This window comes from Lampetra planeri, chromosome 3 (genome assembly GCF_965212315.1).
Source record: "Lampetra planeri chromosome 3, kcLamPlan1.2.h2, whole genome shotgun sequence".
NCBI classification, from domain to species: Eukaryota; Metazoa; Chordata; class Hyperoartia; order Petromyzontiformes; family Petromyzontidae; genus Lampetra; species Lampetra planeri.
This window is the reverse complement of record NC_136109.1, coordinates 30,125,740-30,147,579: the sequence shown is the minus strand read 5'-3', so window position 1 is coordinate 30,147,579 and position 21,840 is coordinate 30,125,740. Positions and strand designations below refer to the sequence as shown.

Sequence of the window (21,840 nt, the reverse complement as noted above, 5' to 3'; positions counted from 1 at the left end):
TTGGGCCTGTAAGGTGGCTGGCAGGGTTATTGAATTGTAATGCGGGCATAAACGGCTTCGCGGATATGACGTCATGGGGGGGAGGAGTTAGGTCACGTGTGAGAGAGGGGTGAGGTCTTAAGGGAGAGATACCGGAAGAGACGGGGGAGTGTGGGAGACAGAGTTAGAGTGAGGCCACGCAGGGCGGAGGTCGAGGAGTGGCGAGATCGCCACACACACGGGGGAGTAAGACTTGGCACCGTCGGCCAGCGGTGACCAAGCGCGGAGGAACGACGGGCAGCGGTGGAGCTGCAGTGAGGGCAGCCGGAGGACTGCACAGGGGATCTGCAGCGGAGCTGCAGAGGTGTGGAGGCTACAGGAGCGAGAGCAGCTATGGAGCTGCCAAGGGGAGAGCTCTGAGCGAGGGCCGTGTGGGAAAAGTGTAAGAACCCGAATAAAGGACAACGGAGACAGACCCAGGATCGAGTCCTTTATTACACTGGTGTCAGAAGTGAAACGGCATGCCAAAACAGCTCAGAAGAAAGAATATTCCTGCGCCATCATCTGCTACATCATCCGACGATGACGACCTTCCTCGGGCGGTCGACCTGCCTGCGATGGAGGAGGAGATCCGTGCGGGAACAAGTGTGGGTCCGGGAGTCCAAGATGTCGCCGCGTCGGTGGACCCGTCTGCACCAGAGGACGCGGATTGGCGATGGAGGCAGATGGCGGCGCAGCTGGAGACGCTGAAAATCGTGCTCGCGCAATTGTGCGAGCTCGTCACGCCGAGGACGGCGTTGGGGAGAGCCGATGGAGGTCCGCAGGTCGCTGCCTTGCCTCCGCTGTCGGCGCCATTGGCCACGCGGCAAGAAGACGCCATCTTGGGCGTGGCAGGAGAAGAACGGCGGGAAGCCGCCATCTTGCGCTCTCCGCGGCGAGAGGCCGCCATCTTGAACACGTTGCGATGCGACGCCATTTTGAATATGCCGCCTGGTGAGTCATCGGCTGAGGACGGTGCAACAAGGAGTCGCAGTCGTCATCTCACGACCGTCAAAGAATTCTCCATCGGGGGCGATTGGAGTGCTTTCGCCTGCAGATTTCTGGCGGCGGTACGCTCAGCAAGGTGGACGGACGCTGAGGCATTGGAGATTTTACCGACTCTTCTCGATGACGAGTCGGTGAGATTCTTCCGCTCCATGAAGGCAGAGAAGAAGAAAACATTGAGAGGAGTTTTCGACGAGATGGCAGATGCATATGAGCCACCGGATGATGCTCATCGCCGGTTTGTTCAATGTCAGCGAGCACCCGAGGAGTCGCCGGTGGCATACAGGGGTGCGGTATTGGAGTTGGCCATGGCTGCATACCCGGAGACGGAGCCTGACCTGCTCGAACCTCTCATCTTGGGTAAGATGCTCGAGCTGTCCCGGGATTTGGGGATTCCTATGCCGGTGTGTGGCCACGAAAAGCTTAAATACTAGTTTTATAGGTAGACGTTCATAACCAATTTTCATGGTTTATAATTAGTTTATTTTGGGTTAAATGGTCATGTAGGTATTGTCAATGTTAACCATAAACCTCCGCCCGACAGATCCAATCATATCAAGTTGTCACGTGGGGCAAATATGCCGAGTGATTTGGTTGACCAACAAAACTAGAAAAGCCCAAGCAGAATGCTGACAATGCTTATATGACACTTTGCTGGAGATTACACCCAGCATCATCAAGCGTTTAACAAAAGCTCAGCTCTTGCATAAAAGAGCTTCCTGATGTGGGTCTTCAAAAGCTGAGCTGTTATTAAATGCCTGATGATGCTGGCTGTAATCTCCAGCTAAAGGTCGAATACAAATTGTAAACATTTTACTTTTTAATGTGGCACATTAGGAATGGATCACTCTTTTAAGTATGTCCTTGTGCAGCAAGGGAGCAAAGTGTGGTTCTGTGAAAGTCCTGATGGGCTGTGCAGTGCATCAATGCATGTGTGTACAGCAGCATGTACACACATGCATTGATGCACTGCCACAGAGATCCAGGCGGTACCGCCTGGATCTCTGTGGCATTCAGGAGGTCCGGTAGACCGGTTCTGGCTCCTGCCATCATGATGGGTGGACAGTCCTCCACTCGGGGCAGGAGACTGCCAAACAACAGGGTGTGGCTCTTCTTCTGAACAAAAGAATGAAGGGGGTGTGGGAGCGTGGCGGTGAGGTGTGGGAAGCTGTAAGCCCCAGGATACTTTGGGCTCGCCTTCCCATCAACCCGAGGCAAGGAGTGGTGGTCGTGGTTACTTATGCCCCCACCGAAGACGAACATCCGTGGAGGGATGCAGGCAAAGCCGATGAGTCAGATGCCTTCTATGACCTCCTGTCACAGGTGCTGGCTAAAGTGGCCACTCGGGACAGAGTCATCTTGTTGGGTGACTTCAATGCCCGAGTTGGTCATGATGCTGGCACCTGGTCTGGAGTGATTGGAAGGCATGGGCCAGATCAGCTCAATAACAACGGTAGGAGGCTGCTAGATTTTTGTGCAGCCCATGGGCTTGTAATTACCAACACGCTCTTCCGGCATCGGCGCATCCACACAACATCATGGATGCATGCCGGGTCCAAGCAAGAACATCTGCTGGACTACATAGTGACGGACCAGCGGATGCGAGCCCATGTCCTTGACACCAGGACCTATCGTGGAGCTGATCTGCCCTCTGACCATCGACTAGTCATCTGTAAGATGCGCCTGCCATTCTTCCACTCCGGTGGTGGGTGTACACCCAGGACCCCATTCCAACCAAAAGTAGCCTGGTCTCAGTTAGCTGATGAAAGTTGCAAGCGAGAATTTCATCATCACTTGCAGCTGGGGTTGGCATCATCCCCCACTCCTCCTGATGTCGAGGGTAAATGGGCGAAGTTTAGGACTGACTCATGCAGCTGCAATGGCTGCTTTGGGTATGCGGTCCAGACCTCCCCAGAAACCCTGGCTGACAGAGGAGGTGTTCAGGTTAATTGAGAAAAAGTGACAGGCCCACTCTCATCGGCTACAGCATCCCACATCAGAGAATGAGGTTTACCGCAGCCTTCGCTCGGAGGTTCGGAGAGCCGTAAGGCGCTGCAAGGATGGGTGGTGGTCGCGGGTTGCTGAGGAGATGGAGTCTGCCTCAGTGGCCCGCGATCACAAATCACTATTTAACTCCATCAAAAAAGTAACCTGCAGCGCCACACCTATTACCATCATTAGGGGAAAAAACGGTGATCCAATCTCTGACCCCCAGGAACAGGTTTGCAGATTTGCTGAGCATTTCTGTGAGGTCCTGGGGGAGGGAAAATCTCTCAGTCAGGAAAACATCATGGCACAAAGTGGGGATAACCCTGCTGAGGCTGCGGTGCCTCAAATAATGGAAGAGGTCACCCCCTGTGAGTGGCTGGCTGAGGTGCCATCTGTTGAGGAAGTACTGAAGGCGATCCGGAGTCTGAGACCAGGAAAGGCACTGGGCAGAGATGATCTCCCAAGCGAAATGCTGAGGGAGGGTGGCGTTTGTGCACAGAATGCCCTATATGACATCATAACAACAGTCTGGACCACTGGACGGGTTCCGCAGGATTGGAAGGATGCCCTGGTGGTCCCCCTCTTTAAGAAGGGGGACCGCACAGACTGTAACAACTACAGGGGAATCTCACTCCTCAGTGTGCCGGGAAAGGTCCTGGCAAGGATTATTCAACATCGCCTTGCTAGGCACGCTGAGGAGAGGCTTGCAGAACCCCAATGCGGTTTCAGGAAAGGGCGGTCCTGCACAGATGCCATATTTTCTGTCCGTCTGCTACAGCAGAGGTGTAGGGAATTCCAACAATATCTACATCTCTGCTTTATTGACCTGGTCAAGGCCTATGATACCATCAGTAGGCCTGGGCTCTGGGTTGTTCTTCGTGCTTTCGGAGTCCCTGACCCTCTGCTCACGATCATTAAGGACCTTCATGATGGTGAGCGGGCCCGGGTAAAACTACGTGGCCGGGAGTCGGAGCCTTTCCCTGTACACCTTGGGGTGCGACAGGGATGTCCTTTGGCTCCCACATTATTTAACATCTATTTCGACTGCGTAGTTCGTGAAGCCTTCAATAACTGTACCGGGGGAATTTCCATTTGGTACAGATATAATGGGAGGCAGATCGACGCCCGGGTGCAATCAAGGGATGGCTCCATATTGGTCAACCACGTTATGTATGCCGATGATTTGGTAATAGCTGCTCATTCAGAAGAGGAGTTGGAGACGCTGCTGCTGAGACTGGAGCGTGCCACTAAGAGGTGGAGCCTTACCATCAGCCCCACCAAAACTAAGCACCTGCCTGGGTATTTTGTACCATTGGACACTCCACCCCCACAACTCCCAATCGGTGATGGGGCAGTTGTGGAGAGAGTGGAGAGTTTCCCATACCTGGGCAGTGTGCTTATGAGCGGCTCCAGTTTATCAGCAGAGGTCTCACTCCGAATCAGTCGAGCGGCAATATCTTTTCATCGGTTGCGTAACGCTGTGTGGAAGCTACCTGGTTTGTCGCTCCGCACGAAGCTTCAGGTCTTCTCGGCCACGGTCATTCCCTCCCTTCTCTACGCTTGCGAAACATGGACCCCCCTAATGGAGCATCTTCGCCGGTTGGAAACATTTAGGCTGGCCTGCCTACGATCCATCCTGGGTTTAACCAGGCTGGATTGTGTGAGGAGCTCACAAATCCTTGAAAGATCTGGGCAAAGTCCCATCGGTGAGCTCCTCCAGCAGGCAAGGCTGCGTTGGCTGGGTCATGTAGCCCGCATGCCCAGCCACCGCATGCCTAAACAGCTTTTGTTCGGCCAGATCGAGGGGGCTAAACAGGCGCGGCACGGGCTAGAGAGGAGATGGAGTGATGTGGTGCAGGAGGACGTGGAGCTGAGTGGACTTGCCGATGACTGGTACCAGCGGTGTCAAGATCGGCCTTTGTGGAGGAGGCTCGTGAAGGACGCTACTGGGCAGTTGGAGGCAGTCGCCCTCCAACAACAACGGAGGAAGGAAGAGCGACGCTCACAACAACGAGCGGAGCGCCGGGTGGCTAAAGCACAGCAAGTTGGCACAGTAGGGGGCACAGGTGGTGCATCAGCCAGTCATCTCGGTCATCTCGGTCAGTCGACCCGTGGCACCTGGGTCTGCCCCGTAACCTCCTGCCAGCGGGCATTCGACACTTCACGTGGCCTCAAGGTGCACTTGGCCTGGCACAAGCGTCGTGGTGACGTCACCGCCACTTAGTGGCGAATGGCGGTTGTTGTTGTTGTGAGTCAATGTGTGTGTGCGTGAGTCTATGTGCGTCAGTCGATGTGTGTGTGTGTACGTCGATGTGTGTGTGTAAGTCTATATGTGCGTGTGTGTTGTTGGATGTGTGTGAGTCGATGTATGTTTGTTTAAGTTGATGCGTGTGTAAGTCGATGTGTGTGTGTGTGAGTCGCTGTGTGTGTGTGTGAGTCACTGTGTGTGTACGTCGATGTGTGTGTGTGTAAGTCGATGCGTGTGAGTATGTGTATGTTTGAGTCCATATGTGTGTGTAAGTCGATGTGCTTGTGTGTGTGTGGGTCGATGTCTTTGTGTGTAAGTCGATGTGTGTGTGTGCCTTTTTCGCCCGGGCAGCGCCGGGTGCTTCCTGCGAGTAATATGTAATTGTTGACCCAGGAAAGCCATACTGAATCCAAACACTTTTGGTGGTAATGTGTTTTACTTTCATACCGTATCTTGCACAGTTTAGATAGTCTCAGGCTGGTTGAGAAATATATCTGGGTGGTTTGCTGTGGAAAAGCTGGCGACCTGGCTAGACCCACAAGGCTGAACAATCATTGCGTGATCGCTAACGGTGCCATCGTGCAAATCTTTCCCAATGTACCAATGGAACTACAAGAGCAAACTCCATGTCCACTCAACTGGCAAATGCAGGGCAGTTTTAGAGCCACAACACAGTTAAATACTAGTTTTATAGGTAGACGTTCATAACCAATTTTCATGGTTTATAATTAGTTTATTTTGGGTTAAATGGTCATGTAGGTATTGTCAATGTTAACCATAAACCTCCGCCCGACAGATCCAATCATATCAAGTTGTCACGTGGGGCAAATATGCCGAGTGATTTGGTTGACCAACAAAACTAGAAAAGCCCAAGCAGAATGCTGACAATGCTTATATGACACTTTGCTGGAGATTACACCCAGCATCATCAAGCGTTTAACAAAAGCTCAGCTCTTGCATAAAAGAGCATCCTGATGTGGGTCTTCAAAAGCTGAGCTGTTATAAAATGCCTGATGATGCTGGCTGTAATCTCCAGCTAAAGGTCGAATACAAATTGTAAACATTTTACTTTTTAATGTGGCACATTAGGAATGGATCACTCTTTTAAGTATGTCCTTGTGCAGCAAGGGAGCAAAGTGTGGTTCTGTGAAAGTCCTGATGGGCTGTGCAGTGCATCAATGCATGTGTGTACAGCAGCATGTGATGACTGAGTTGGGCCTGTAAGGTGGCTGGCAGGGTTATTGAATTGTAATGCGGGCATAAACGGCTTCGCGGATATGACATCATGGGGGGGAGGAGTTAGGTCACGTGTGAGAGAGGGGTGAGGTCTTAAGGGAGAGATACCGGAAGAGACGGGGGAGTGTGGGAGACAGAGTTAGAGTGAGGCCACGCAGGGCGGAGGTCGAGGAGTGGCGAGATCGCCACACACACGGGGGAGTAAGACTTGGCACCGTCGGCCAGCGGTGACCAAGCGCGGAGGAACGACGGGCAGCGGTGGAGCTGCAGTGAGGGCAGCCGGAGGACTGCACAGGGGATCTGCAGCGGAGCTGCAGAGGTGTGGAGGCTACAGGAGCGAGAGCAGCTATGGAGCTGCCAAGGGGAGAGCTCTGAGCGAGGGCCGTGTGGGAAAAGTGTAAGAACCCGAATAAAGGACAACGGAGACAGACCCAGGATCGAGTCCTTTATTACACTGGTGTCAGAAGTGAAACGGCATGCCAAAACAGCTCAGAAGAAAGAATATTCCTGCGCCATCATCTGCTACATCATCCGACGATGACGACCTTCCTCGGGCGGTCGACCTGCCTGCGATGGAGGAGGAGATCCGTGCGGGAACAAGTGTGGGTCCGGGAGTCCAAGATGTCGCCGCGTCGGTGGACCCGTCTGCACCAGAGGACGCGGATTGGCGATGGAGGCAGATGGCGGCGCAGCTGGAGACGCTGAAAATCGTGCTCGCGCAATTGTGCGAGCTCGTCACGCCGAGGACGGCGTTGGGGAGAGCCGATGGAGGTCCGCAGGTCGCTGCCTTGCCTCCGCTGTCGGCGCCATTGGCCACGCGGCAAGAAGACGCCATCTTGGGCGTGGCAGGAGAAGAACGGCGGGAAGCCGCCATCTTGCGCTCTCCGCGGCGAGAGGCCGCCATCTTGAACACGTTGCGATGCGACGCCATTTTGAATATGCCGCCTGGTGAGTCATCGGCTGAGGACGGTGCAACAAGGAGTCGCAGTCGTCATCTCACGACCGTCAAAGAATTCTCCATCGGGGGCGATTGGAGTGCTTTCGCCTGCAGATTTCTGGCGGCGGTACGCTCAGCAAGGTGGACGGACGCTGAGGCATTGGAGATTTTACCGACTCTTCTCGATGACGAGTCGGTGAGATTCTTCCGCTCCATGAAGGCAGAGAAGAAGAAAACATTGAGAGGAGTTTTCGACGAGATGGCAGATGCATATGAGCCACCGGATGATGCTCATCGCCGGTTTGTTCAATGTCAGCGAGCACCCGAGGAGTCGCCGGTGGCAAACAGGGGTGCGGTATTGGAGTTGGCCATGGCTGCATACCCGGAGACGGAGCCTGACCTGCTCGAACCTCTCATCTTGGGTAAGATGCTCGAGCTGTCCCGGGATTTGGGGATTCCTGTTGCGGACATTGTCCGCAATGTTGTGTCACACCGTGAGTGAAAAACAATCGGATTGGGATTTGCATATCCCTGGGGTACTTTCGGCATACCGAATGACGCCGCATGCGGCTACAGGATATTCGCCGTTTTTCCTTATGTACGGTCGCGAGAACGTGCCGCCAATGGATGTGCAGTTGGGAATTGGAGTGAGGGGACCTGCTAAGCCTCTTCCTGATTACATTCGGGATACCGTTCGCCGGGTTACTGAGGCACGGGAGGGGGCCCGCATGGCTACTGCCAAAGCCCAGGCCCGGAACGAGCGGTGTGCTCGACGCTCGAAGGGGGAGTGCCCCTGGAAGGTGGGGGACATGGCCTGGCTCCATTGCCCGCAGGTGCGGCCAGGTACCTCTCCTAAATTACACAAACCATGGCAAGGGCCGGTCCGCCTCATCGAGGTTCCCAACCCACAGTCTGCACGTGTTCGGTTTGGATCTCGGCGTTGGTTCGTTCACACGTCGCGCTTGAAACCATATGTGGCCCCTCGAGACGATGCGTCATCTCCCGATGTTGCCTTGCCGGGGTCTGTGGCTGCCGACTCATCCTTGCCTGTGCCTGTTGACCTTGCAAGAGCACCTGTCGTGCCTTTTACAGACAAGCCGGCCGTGACATTGCTGGAGACAGGAGACTCTGCTCGGGGTGTGCCTACCACGGCTGCGGGGACTCCGAGCCCCGCCGCCCTTCCGACCCCGTCGCAGACACGATCGCGACGCACCCCCGACGCTGGGCCTTCAGGGACACGGGACCGGGACGTTGACGGGCCTCCAATAGCGACAGGAGGACTTCATCCTGTCGCTCCTAAAACCCCGTCACGTTCCCGGTCTGCAGGAGGGCCGCCGCCCGTCCGGGACGGCCCGGCGACCCGAACGCTCTCAAAGTCCCTTACATTTCGTTAAATTTTACTGTTGTGTTTTGTTGTTGTTGTTGTTATATTTATTGTATGCTTCGTTGTCCTTGAATGTGTGATGGTTGTGTTCGCTCGCATTACTTGTCTCGTTATTGTTCAGCCGAGGTCGGCTGGATTTTCTCTACGGGGGAGGGTGGTGTAATGCGGGCGTAAACGGCTTCGCGGATATGACGTCATGGGGGGGAGGAGTTAGGTCACGTGTGAGAGAGGGGTGAGGTCTTAAGGGAGAGATACCGGAAGAGACGGGGGAGTGTGGGAGACAGAGTTAGAGTGAGGCCACGCAGGGCGGAGGTCGAGGAGTGGCGAGATCGCCACACACACGGGGGAGTAAGACTTGGCACCGTCGGCCAGCGGTGACCAAGCGCGGAGGAACGACAGGCAGCGGTGGAGCTGCAGTGAGGGCAGCCGGAGGACTGCACAGGGGATCTGCAGCGGAGCTGCAGAGGTGTGGAGGCTACGGGAGCGAGAGCAGCTATGGAGCTGCCAAGGGGAGAGCTCTGAGCGAGGGCCGTGTGGGAAAAGTGTAAGAACCCGAATAAAGGACAACGGAGACAGACCCAGGATCGAGTCCTTTATTACAGAATGACCACGCGGATATACCAGTCACATGGTTAATGGCGACTCGGACGCAAGGCTGGTTGTAACACACGTGTTGTTGCATTTTACAGGTAAAGGACCCAAAGGTTGTTTTTGATCGTTATATAAATGTTCTAGACTTGTTCTAGACTTGTTCTAGACTTTAAGCCTTTGCTTTGAATTGTTAGTTTGTGATATATGCAATTAGAGGCGTTTTAGCACTGTGCATTGTAAAGGGATGACGCACTGTAATTAGTTACTGTCATTGTAATTCTCTGACTCTAATACTGTTTAGTCTATAACCATGCCCATGTACCCAGAGTATGACTACTTGCAATGCTATTGAGAATAGAACACATGTAAAGTAGTAAACTGTACAATGGTGAGATACAGTACGTATACTGTACACATACAGTACATATAATGGGTGTAATATACCGATATAAGTGGATGGTATAGATAGACATACAGCTTAGGATTAAAGTAATAGTCGAATAGTGATGTGCAAATGTGATTGTCAAAGACAAGGATGGTTTATCAGTAGTAGAATTGGGTTTAAGAGAAAGGGTTAATGAATAACCGTACGTGTAAACCAGTCACATGGTTAATGGCGACTCGGGCGCAAGGCTGGTTGTAACACACGTGTTGTTGCATTTTACAGAGTGACGGTGCTGTTCTTCCCAAGATTAATATTAACCACAATAAATAAATGTGCTTGCCCTCGATTTGGAGCACCTGCCCACGTCCTTCATTTCGAGTGTGCAACATTAACATTCCTCCAGTTTTGCTGATAAACCAAATCGATTGGCACATTTCCACCCATGTTACAACATAATTTGATTGGCTCTCCGGTGGTGGAGGGCTATATTAAAAAATGTACATACCAATACGATCTAACCCAAAATAAACTAATTATGAATCATGGTTAAACACAATACAGTATAATAAAACTGGCACTGTTTTAGGAAAGAAAAATAATAATAATAACACTAGTATTAAAGTGTGCATAGATATGTTCACAATATTGATTTATGTACTGGAAGAGGTATAACTTGGCAGTAAAACTTTGTCCGGCTTTAGTCTCTGGACAAGGTGGCAGCCCTGGTCCACCCCAACCAGCAGGAGCCAACGCGGTGTCTGCAAGGCGGCAGAGGGACGGCGACTGCTGCTACCTCTGCAGGAAGCCTGCGAGGATGGGCAGCACGTGCTTGCGGGTAGCAGAGTGTGTGCCTTGCTGGAAGCTGGACACCACGGGGCACCTGCTCTCCATCGCACGCAGCTGCAAGTCGGGGCTATCGGCCGCCTGCAATGCCCCACAGATCTACACGAAGAAAAACCATGAGTCGGTGAGAGAGAAACATCATAACATATATATGAAGTTTAATGTACAACTAGAGTGCATTATATATGAACCAGCGATGTATACCATCTAATTATGTATTTGATTTGTTTGGGTACGATGTTCATTGCATAAATGCATACTGTGTATGTTATAGATTTAACACATTAATAGATGTGTCAGTATGTGTTTGCCAAGTATGTGTGAACGGATACCATGGACACCCCTGAAAATGAAATGTTCCATCTCAAAGAGAAATTTCAGATGAAATATGTACACATATATTTCCCAACCAGGTGAGAACGAGAGCGACCAAGACCTTGACTCAGTCGTAAGAGTGACATTGGTCACCAAAATAAATCAAGCAAATATCACACAGGTCACTTGGCAAATGAGAAGATCCTAACCTCGCAAATTCCCAACTGGTTAGACTAACTCCACTTAAGACTACATTTGAATCTGCGGTTACCCAGACACACCTGCGCCTGCAGTGCTCCACAGCAGCTGTACACAGCCACCTGTCGAGAGGGCACGGGGCTCCCCTCCGGGAAGGAGACCGCCATGAGCACGAGTGCAGCGTAGCCATCAGCCGGACCCCGGGCCTGACAGAAAGCGCGCAAGTCTTCCTCCAGTTGCGCTCGCCCCAGGTATTCCTGTCGCAGAAGAGAAACCGACGGTTGGGAGAGGGGGCTCAGCTTTGGGAGGTGGGGGAAGTCCTATTCTCAATTAGAATGAAAAATGATTGCACCCGTTGCATAGCTTCCGTCTCGCAGTGCGCTCACCTACACGTAGCTCAATCTATTACTTGGCTGGTTATTAATCCTGGGCCAGGTGACTTTCCTGTGTGTCACTGTGCTGGCTGTGGGTCGTTTGTATCCCACTCCTGCCATAAATTTTCATTAAAGTCACCGGTAATCGACCGCCAACGGTGCTATTCCACACCGTGTGTGCATACGTGCGTTGTGTGCGTGTGACCGAATGAACGAACTCGTTTCATGTTTTGAAATTGAAGTGAAGCGAATAACATCAGCTGTCTGGCATACTGTGAACATTTCACAGGCCCAGTGCATTTCACAAATAAACTCAAAGAGCTGTCCTCTTCAAATTGCTATTAAAGTGGTGTTCAACATCTGTTTGCAGACCTAAACCTGTGGTGGAAATTCTGCATTTTATGGTGTGGGCGAGTCTATCCACAGGACAACCACTGTTGATTTCCCCACAAAGTGGTACTCATTCTATCACTCTGAGAGGGATGATGGGCTGACTTATCCCACAACCAGTATTTGAACCCACGACCTCCTGCATACCAGGTGCGGCTGACGACGGCACAAGCGTGGTTCACAGGTGTCCCGCGTGCAGGCGATGTCAGCGGGGTGATGCACATTCAGACAATTACAAGGGCTAGGTGTGACCCAGGTTTGACCCAGACAGTCCCTTGGGTTGCCAGTCAGTCCAGGACTTGGCATCTGCGTTCAGGTGCCAAAAGTTGATTTGTACCGTGACGGTATTGTGTTGTACTTTTCTACAGTATTCTTTACAATTTAAAAAGACCCAGCTGGCTGAGAAATATATCTGGGTTTGCTCTGTGGAAAAACTGGTGACCTGACCCACAAGGCTGAACAATCATTGCGTGATCACTCACCCCACCATCGTGCAAATGTCCTCTCCAAATGTACCAATCAAGTGCAAGAACACTCATTTGGCAAATCCTGGGCAGTTTCAAAGCCACAAGACAGTTAACATTGTATATTAAAATGTAATACTGTTTTAGTTAATATATATAACGACACCACTATTAAATCGTGAGTTGATATGTTTGCAATATTGACTTATTTACTGGAAAGAAATAAGAAATAACTGTAATAAAACAATGCTCAACTTTCACATCAACAGCCTAAATGCTCCAATTAAGCAGCATAACAGTACAATGATCAACGTGACTCCACGTCTCCGCAGCACCGAGTGCTCGTCTGGTATTAAAGAAACTTATTGTGAATCGGAGAGATGCACAGCATATGCTCGTTCCTACAGCGGTGACTCACAGCATGCATATGTAGAATGAGACGATGACAAACTACTTCAAGGAAGTTAAAATCTCGTTATTAATTTAATTTGACTCAATTTCTTAAATCCTCAGGAACCCAATTTGTCATTTTTACTGTAGCGCAACTTTCATTTTAACTGACGATATTAAAACCTTTCCCGGCATAGCATCATTCTGAATTTAATGGAGCCCATTAAAGTTGATTAGTAGGCCGAGCAGAAGAGGCTGGGTGAGCACAGTATCAGGCCAGCTGGGTCGCAGCAGCTACCAATGAATCACCTCCGCCCAAACCCAACAACACCCATCACCGCACCCCCACCGTACCCCCACCATACCCCCACCAACACCCCTACCCCTCAAATCAAAGCCAGCAAACTGTCAAAAGCAAACCGAGGATCTAAAATATCACTCATTCCCATCCACCACCAATAACACAGTCACTCCCATCCACCACCACCGCCCCTATTTAACATAACACTCACTCCCATCCACCACCAATAACACAATACTCCTCCAACCTAGCATCGCCACCACTATCTTAGCAAGAATCATTCCCATCCACCACTACTTAACACAACACACACTTACATCCACCACGACCACCTAACTCACACTCCCATGCACTACCAGTAATTAAAACATCACACGCTCACAGCCACACACTCCCATCCAAAACTGCTCAGAAAACACTATTGAGATCCTGGGATGAAATGCAAGCCCAAAAGCACAGCTCTCGAGCCAATTTGGCTTAGGGTTGACACGCTGCCAATGGAATGTAGGCTCAAGAGTCAGCCCCTTTTACAAACGGAGCCAGCACACTTTTTCGTGATTATTGCCTGGTATGGGTAGGTGCCCCTATATCAGTGTTGTTCATCGCAAGGCCCGCGGCCCACTGGCGGCCCCTGGTAGCTTTTAGTGCAGCACCTGGCGTGCGGCATCTGACAATACACAAATGTGAAAACACCCCATCATACTGTTAAACCCAATGGGGTTTCAAATGTATAGCGGTCCTCAAACTGATGTCTTATCTGCGAAATTGCCCCCCCTCTGAAAATGAGTGAAGAACACTGCCCTATACAGGATAGCTACTCTGCTCTTTAAGGCACTCACGCCTCTTCACCCCAGAAAGTCAATGCCGTGTTGAAGAAGAGAGATCATTGAACAAAGCATGAAAGATGGTAGAAACCAAGGACTGGCCCGAACGCAGGTATGTCGCTCGTAACATACAACATGCCACGTACAACATTGCTCATCACCCTGCCATACGAGGAAGAAGATGGCATTAAATACCTTAGCGTCCATTACTGAGCCCCTCCGGAGCCCTCCACTGAGACTAAAGCGCAGGCCACAGGTGACCTTGCCCAAGCTCGGCTACACATCGCTGCTTCCGCACGCCGTCTCGGTTTCACAACCCTAAACCATAGGCGTCTTGTCTGCTTGTTTGTTGTTACATATATTTTCCACAACGATGCTCATGATTGCTTTGTGTTATGTATAACAAGCATTTCGTCATCATAAGGAACCACTTGCTGACTGGGAAGAAAATGTGCTCCTAAGAGTAGTTCACCTGCACAGGTTGAGTGGTCGCCGTGTGGAGGTATCAAAAGGAAGGGAAGAGAGCGTTGCGCGCTCCTGCACCACCACTCGTCATAAACAGGTGTCGTTTAGGCGCGTCTTGTTATAACGAGCTCGTGCCATGTGTAGATTTGCGTCGATCTCGGACCCATTTTATCTCCGACTTAAAACAGTACAAGCATTAATGACAATAATGGGTGATGCAGTCAATGCCCTTGATTGGTGTCCACCCTAACCAACAATTTAGTCCACCATAACTATGGCTGTGGCATTCTTTGTGAAAAATATTGAGCAGTAAATCCAACAAATTACCTCTTTGTGGAACTTGGAATTCTCAAAGATCCACTTTTACATGTCTATATGTATATACAGTAGAACCTCGGAGATCGAACGCCCCAGAACTTGAACAATTCGGTGATCGAACACAGTTTTGGAACGAATTAAGTTCGATCTCCGAGGTACCACTGTATGTTGAACTTATTTCCAACCGAATTTGCCAACCACGCTAATCAGGGGTGCGGAAATTGAATAAAATATATATTTTTATAACAGAATTGGAATTTTGAATATTTGTATATAAAGGCACAATGCTTATGATATATACTAATCATTAAGATGATAAAAGCACAAGCAATACTGGTGAGGGCTGTGTCTGAATCAACAGACATGACTGTGATGCATGAGGCAGCGTTGTCATGGTCCCTGTCCTCACCAAGGCCTCCCTGGTGCACGGCCACTCACTCCCATCCCCATGCAGCATGTACAATATCTTTTCGCTTGTTTCGTGACGGGTACTGCAAGATCCGACCATGTCTGTCCGGTCCTCGCTGAGCTGCATTGGCTTCTGGTTGCCGATCGGATACATTGTAAGGTCGCACTCAGTGCACACAAAGTGCTTGCCACAAATGAACCACGACACCTCGCTGATCTCGTCAAGGAGCATAAACCATCATGCCAACTCTGGTTATCCTCGCAGCGGCTTTTGGCTAACGATTGCACAAAGATGGTCACTGCATCGCGAGCCTTCAGATTCGCTTCTGCAGCCATCTGGAATGCTCGTCCTTCCGATATTAGGAAGCCACTGGAGCTAAGCACTTTTAAAAGCAAAGTGAAAACTAATTTCTTTAGTACTACTTTTTGAGTCTAGTTTGTTGTCCTTCCCCCACACCTCCGAATAACACGGACAGTAGGCTACGTACGGTGCAAGAGAAACCCAACATACACGCATACAACAGCACGGCCACTCCAGTGTAGCCCCACGAATCCAGGCGCCTTTTAGAAGCCGCTCGTTATATTAACCACTAAATAATCGTCAGCATCTTAGTAGAGAATATAAGCAACAATAAATGAGCAAACAATTCACCTACCTCCCATATCTGTCCCTCCACAAGAAAAGATTAAGTATATTTTTACAGATCCCATCAGTCACATGTCCTGAGAGTGCATAATTTCAGCAGCATTGGTTATACACAAGCCAACTCTGGGCCCGGTTTGACATTCGAACTAATCCTGGATAAAACTATCCACACAAATATTTAGATTGCTTCCCAAGCCTCTCTGCCCTGGTCACGTAGGGGATGGGTAGAGGGCAGAAGGAGCAGGAAATTCTGACAATGGACCTCCTCTCTCACCACCCACTTATACGCTCAACATCTCTCTTCTTACCTTACATTTACACTGACACCATTTGTTTCAGCGTACATTTTTATATGTGCGTGCTTCTCTGTCTGTGCCCTTGGAGTGCACTGTGCATTTAAATGCTTACGGAAAAGAAGAAAATAGACACAAGCCGACTCTGGACCGGTTTCAACATTCAGTGCCTCATCAGCAGTCAGGCTTGCTTGGACCAATGGTGGTGAACTATCAGACATTCATAGGCAAGGATCCTCTGTTAGATGTCGGTCACAGTTCGACGCAAAACGAATGCACAACACAAAACAATCACTAGTGTCACTATGGAGAACATTTACATTGGCAATGATGCTTCAATGCTTTTTGAATGCAGTAATGTATCTAGCACACATCCAGGGCATTGAAATAATAAATAAGTCAACGTGATTTCACACTCAAAAGAGCATTGAGGTGGTGCTCATATCCCTGAGCCAGTGGTAGATATTCCACATTCATATGGTGGGCGCGAGTGTCTCCACTTTGAGTTGATTTGCCAGCGACTGATGATATTTCTTGTTTCTTTGTATCCGACTTGGATGCTCAGCAGTTGAGCAAGTGGCGAACAATCCGAAGGTTGTGAGTTAAAGTCCCGGCTGAAGGGTTGTTGATATTCACTACAAAGTGGTATATCTTTTATCGACCACACCGGGATTATGGACTAAGGAAATCCCCACTCCCAACATTCCGATTGATTGCAAGCCGCTCGCCCTACCGCTGAGCTACGTGGCCGGTTGCAATGAAACTATGGATAGAATTAATATCGGTGTTTCAATTTGCACGTCTTCCATATTTCACTAATGCTCAGAGTGGATGCTGTGCACCGGGATGTGGCTATTGCTGCTTGCTGTGTCGTCTCAAGAGCACTGTACAACCTCCCGGGGACACTGCTTTCCAGCAGCAGCTAACGAATGCTCATGCGTACAACTGAACTTCACAACACACATTTGTATTTCCAACTTTCCACACTTGCAAAAGTTCCTTGCCAGGAGATTAGTGGGATAATCAGCTTTTGTTGTGGTTATGTAATTAAGCCTAAAAGCATGAGGCCTTGTATCATGCTGTGTCTCAATTAAGCAGCTTTTTATAGGAATAATTTATGGTTTACATTACGGCGAACTCTGCACGGTTTGTAATGGTGGAATGTAATTAGCGAATGCAAATGAGGCAGGAACAACACGGCGGGCTGCGGGCGTAATGGTGCTGAGGGATGACGTACGGCCACACGCGCGCTCACGGCACTGCGTGTTTACCAGAGAGGGTGACAGCGGCACTCTCTCTTCTGCCACACACACACACACAGGCGTGCACACACACAGGTACGCACATATATACACAGGGACATTAATATACAATCAGATATGCACGCACATCTACATAAAGGAACATATTATTACGTACAACAAAGACCCGCGTTGTAGCCTTTATCTGACTGAAGGGGCAAGTGCTGCTAGCGATCATCTATTAAGGCCGGAACGGCATATGAGGGGGATGGGTGGCCAACACCACGCCCGGCCGCCTTTGTCTCCCCAGTGCTGATGTTTACACATCGCATTAGGTACTCATTTAAGGCTGAGTCGCCCTAGGGGAGAACCAGTTCCGATATTCCTTACCGATATTGGCTGTGAGCGGAAATCGAACTCGGGTCACCGGGTTTGTTGGCAGTGCGCTAACCACCACGCCACTACTATGTACATGCACAGGCACACAGGCGCACAGACACACACACAGGCAATTGCACACATACATGTATACACACATTGGAATAGATACATATATATTCGTGCATACACGAGATTGCACATACAGGCACACAAAAAGCACGCACATATAAACATATACATTAGATATACATGACGGTAAACATATCCATGTTGGCATAAAAACATTCATAATGGCACAAACATACTGCCACAATCCACGCTAAGGCACACAACCACGTGTATGCAGAGTAGTGTACACACATTCTTAAATGTATCCTCTAGCCAATGGACACACACGTGGAAGTGCACCCCCCACCACAACCCCACGCAGAGGAACATTTAAAAGCCTTTTTCTGGATTCACAATAGTTAACAGTGCGACAATGCATGTATTTGATACGCATAATAATACTGTGATATATTATTGACTTTTTTGTCAGAATTCGCAACCTTCTGTAAATGAGCTGTGGTGAAGGCCCTTGTATAATTATTCACAAGCTACAGGGAACCCATTGGTTGTCTATTAATCATCCCCAGCCTTGGGAATTTACAAAGGTAGGAAATGCATATTGATCCCCAATTAGGACTCTGCATATCCTTGTATGGCACCACTAATGGGATTTAAATGTTTGAGGTGTTTGTGGGAAAATTAAGTAGGCTGTATAATTTCTGGGGAGATGGGAGGGAGGAGGTAGGATGATTAAATATGCTTCCTTAATTTGAGGGTTCTGGTCGTGACCGAGTTTCAGGCACAATGCTTCTGGAGGCCCAGATGGCTCCAGAGACTCGCGGAGGGCAGCGCTGGCTCGAGGAAGGCGTCAAGTCAAGCGGTGGCCGTGCGGTGTCGACACACGTGCTGGGTTCGATACGACATGAAAGTTGAGTCGCCGGCAGCCGTTTTGGCATTAACAAAATAAATAAAATCAATACTGCCTCCTTCCCATATCTGTCCCCCCCCCACATTACCAAAAAAAAGACACATCCCATCAGCCACCACAGCCTTTTGGGAGTACATTATTTAATACGCATTGAATCGAGTAATATTTTTGTTATTTATATTCTCCACAATGACGCTCATGATTGTGTCGTGTTATCTACTTTCTGTTGCTGGGCTGTAGCACCGTGAATTATTCCTATCTTGGAAAATACCACGGGAACCCGACCAAAAGTGTTTGTTCCAAATATAAGCGGCAATCAAATTAACGTCGCTTCAGATGAAAGACGAGCAAACAACGGATCTCGCCAGACACCTTCTCGGTACACGTGTACACAACAAACGGCAGTGGCAGAACTTACGTGCCCACTCTTTGCAAATGATTCAGATCCTGTTAATGAGATTACTTCAAGATTCTTCACCATGAGTTGCCACGGCGGTGTCGTGGTGAGCACACCAGGTTTCCAATCTTAATTTTGGAGCTTTCGTGACTGCAGGAATTATTCTTTGGTTCTTTCGGTTAAGTAGATTTTTGTTGCTATAGTTAGATTTTTGTTGCTATTTCTGTTATGCCTGATGATGATTGCTTGTGTTGCAATCGAAACGTCGCTATTATTTTAATTTATTATTTTATCTTTAGACCAGGTTTCCAACCTAGATCACCAGTTCAATTACATCTCCTGGCAAAGCACTTGAAACATCGGGGCAAATGTCTTAAATCCCCCGTCACCACCCCGCCTGTCCACCCAGCACTATCAATGGATAAATGGGTACACCACAGTCAACTGGCAGGTCACGTGACAAGGATAAGTGTGGGTACACCCACTTCTTCCAAAGAGCAGACAACTACGATATAGACAGAGTTCACTCTAGATTTTAAGCTTTCGTGACTGCAAGGATTCATACTCTTAGGTTTTTTCGGTAGTCACATAGGTAAAAAATAATAAAATAAAAAAAGAACAAATTGAAATTTAGTTATTTTCATGTAGTTATTTTAATTTATTATTATTTAATTTTATTATTATTTTTTTACCTACGTGACTTTACCGAGTTCACTCTGGTGGAGGCTCACCCACAACCATATTGTTGAAATGTAAAATGTTAAATATTTTAGCAAGTAATATTAAGATATTAAATTAATTGCATAATATACCCACTGCACACACAGCTCAGCGAATCTCACAATAGAAAGTTCTTGAGTCAATCCCCAATCACATCCTGGCTGGGGATTGACTCATCCCACCCTGCAGGGTCAATTATATGAGTAATGTACCACTTTATGGAGAAGTCAACAGTGGTTGTCCTATGGATAGACTCACTTCCACCATGGAAATGTGGAATTTCCACCACTGGCTCAGGGCTGTAAACGGGAGATGAGCAATGCTTGTTCTCATTTGAGCAGGACATCACACATACCAACACAATGAATACACTTTGCTCAAATGTCTGTCATACAATGTTTATGTCTTTACAAGAAACGTCTACTTCAAAGTGTACCCACACGTTTCTGATCTCTTTACCAATGTATTTCAGTTGTTTTCTTGATACTGTCTTGACGGAAAACCCAGTCGGAATTTAAGTCAAAGCACACAAGTGGTAGAACGACATATACATTTCTCCTCCTATGCAGACTACATTGACTTGTAATTTCACTGTACAAAAATCTGGCATATGATACTTACTTTGCTCAAGTCGAGTAAAGGTGATTTCCTGCTCAAATTAGCATGGAGGTGGTTCTCACCTCCCATTTGCAGACCTGATCCAGTCGTAGGAACTTCCACATTTCTATGGCGGAGGCAAGTTTATCCATAGGATAACCACTATATTCTTGGTTCTTTCGGTAAAGTCACGTAGAAGGGAAATAATAAAGTATGTGAAAAAAAAGATTTATTTTATTATTTCCCTTCTACGTGACTTTACCGAAAGAACCAAGAATATGAATCCCTGCGGTCACGAAAGCTTTAAATCAAAAGGATAACCACTTAAATATACCCTGCCAAGCAAGGTGGTGCTCATTCAGACGCTGTCTTTCCAACAGACCTGTTCTTCACCTGAGGACGGCTGCTTGTGTTGTGGCTGAAACGTCGTGAGAATTGTATTTTATTATGTTTTATTATATTATTATTTCCCTTCTACGTGACTTTACCGAAAGAACCAAGAAGAGGATAACCACTGTTGATTTCCCTGCAAAGTAGGACTCACCCCCTGGAGGGACGGTGGGCTGAGTCAACCCCGGAACGAGGATTCAAACTTGCAACCTTCATATTGAGAGTTGCGCTCTCCACCGCTACACCACTGGGCTGGATTCCTCTGTTGCACCGACAGAAGTATGAAATACACAACCAACTTAAACTCCACACATTGGTGCCCCGACCCAGCGCCAACGCCTTGCGATGCCCCCGTGCGTGGGGACACACGTCAACCCCAAGTCAAACGCCCCTGTGCGACACTCAGCTTGGTGTCGTGAGTCCACAGCCGAGCCAAGGATCACTGTGTTTTGGTGACGATAGAGCATGTGCACATTTGATGCGACGGACACAAAGCTTGAGAGGGGAGTGTTTTTTTTAACAAGCTCAGCAAAGCTCGCTTGTCATGCAATCGGCGCGGCTGGGTGGCGACGTCGGCAGGAAATTTTAATTAGCCGAGGCGTCTGACCAGAGCCGGCTCCTGGCTCGTTACAAATGGGATGTTCCGGCAGAGCGGGCGTGATGAAGCAGCGTTTTCATGGCTCCCGACACCAGGTGTCAGCCAAGGGTAATGGATAATGGCAAATAAAAACTGACTCTAACCAGCTCATCATTTATGTTGCTTCTGCCACCCGTGCCTTCCATCACAGCCTGATAAAGTTATGTTGCTACAGATTAACAGTTAAAGAGGTTGCGACAGACATAATCAACGCCAGGCATGGGACGTCTGCGTGCCAAAGCCTCCACACGCTCATGCTGTGTGCTGTGTACACTTAAAGCACCAATATTTACAATTTAAGTTTTTCACGTTCGTACATCTGCAGGATATTATCATGAAAATATAACGATGCACAATATAACAACTATGGTTGCCACCTGTCTATAGACAGTTGTTTTAACATCAATGCCATAACCTGAACGGTCCAGGAATTGCCATCTGTGTGCCAGCAGCGTGGATTAATTTGATCTGAAATGTGG

At 48.9% G+C, this 21,840-nt stretch overlaps 1 protein-coding gene across 2 annotated transcripts in view; it reads right to left on the bottom strand.

Moving 5' to 3' along the window:
* Positions 1–21,840, bottom strand: part of PRUNE1 (prune exopolyphosphatase 1) — a 64,958-nt gene that overhangs the window by 9,258 nt on the left and 33,860 nt on the right. The window contains exons 7-8 of one of the 2 annotated variants that reach the window (XM_078592672.1): positions 11,233–11,406; positions 10,587–10,735 (exon numbers count right to left, since the gene is read on the bottom strand). In XM_078592672.1, the coding sequence (XP_078448798.1) occupies positions 10,587–10,735; positions 11,233–11,406 (323 nt within the window). Of the gene's footprint in view, positions 1–9,396; positions 10,736–11,232; positions 11,407–21,840 lie in introns of those variants that run through there. The other variant, XM_078592674.1, reaches the window with a different exon arrangement.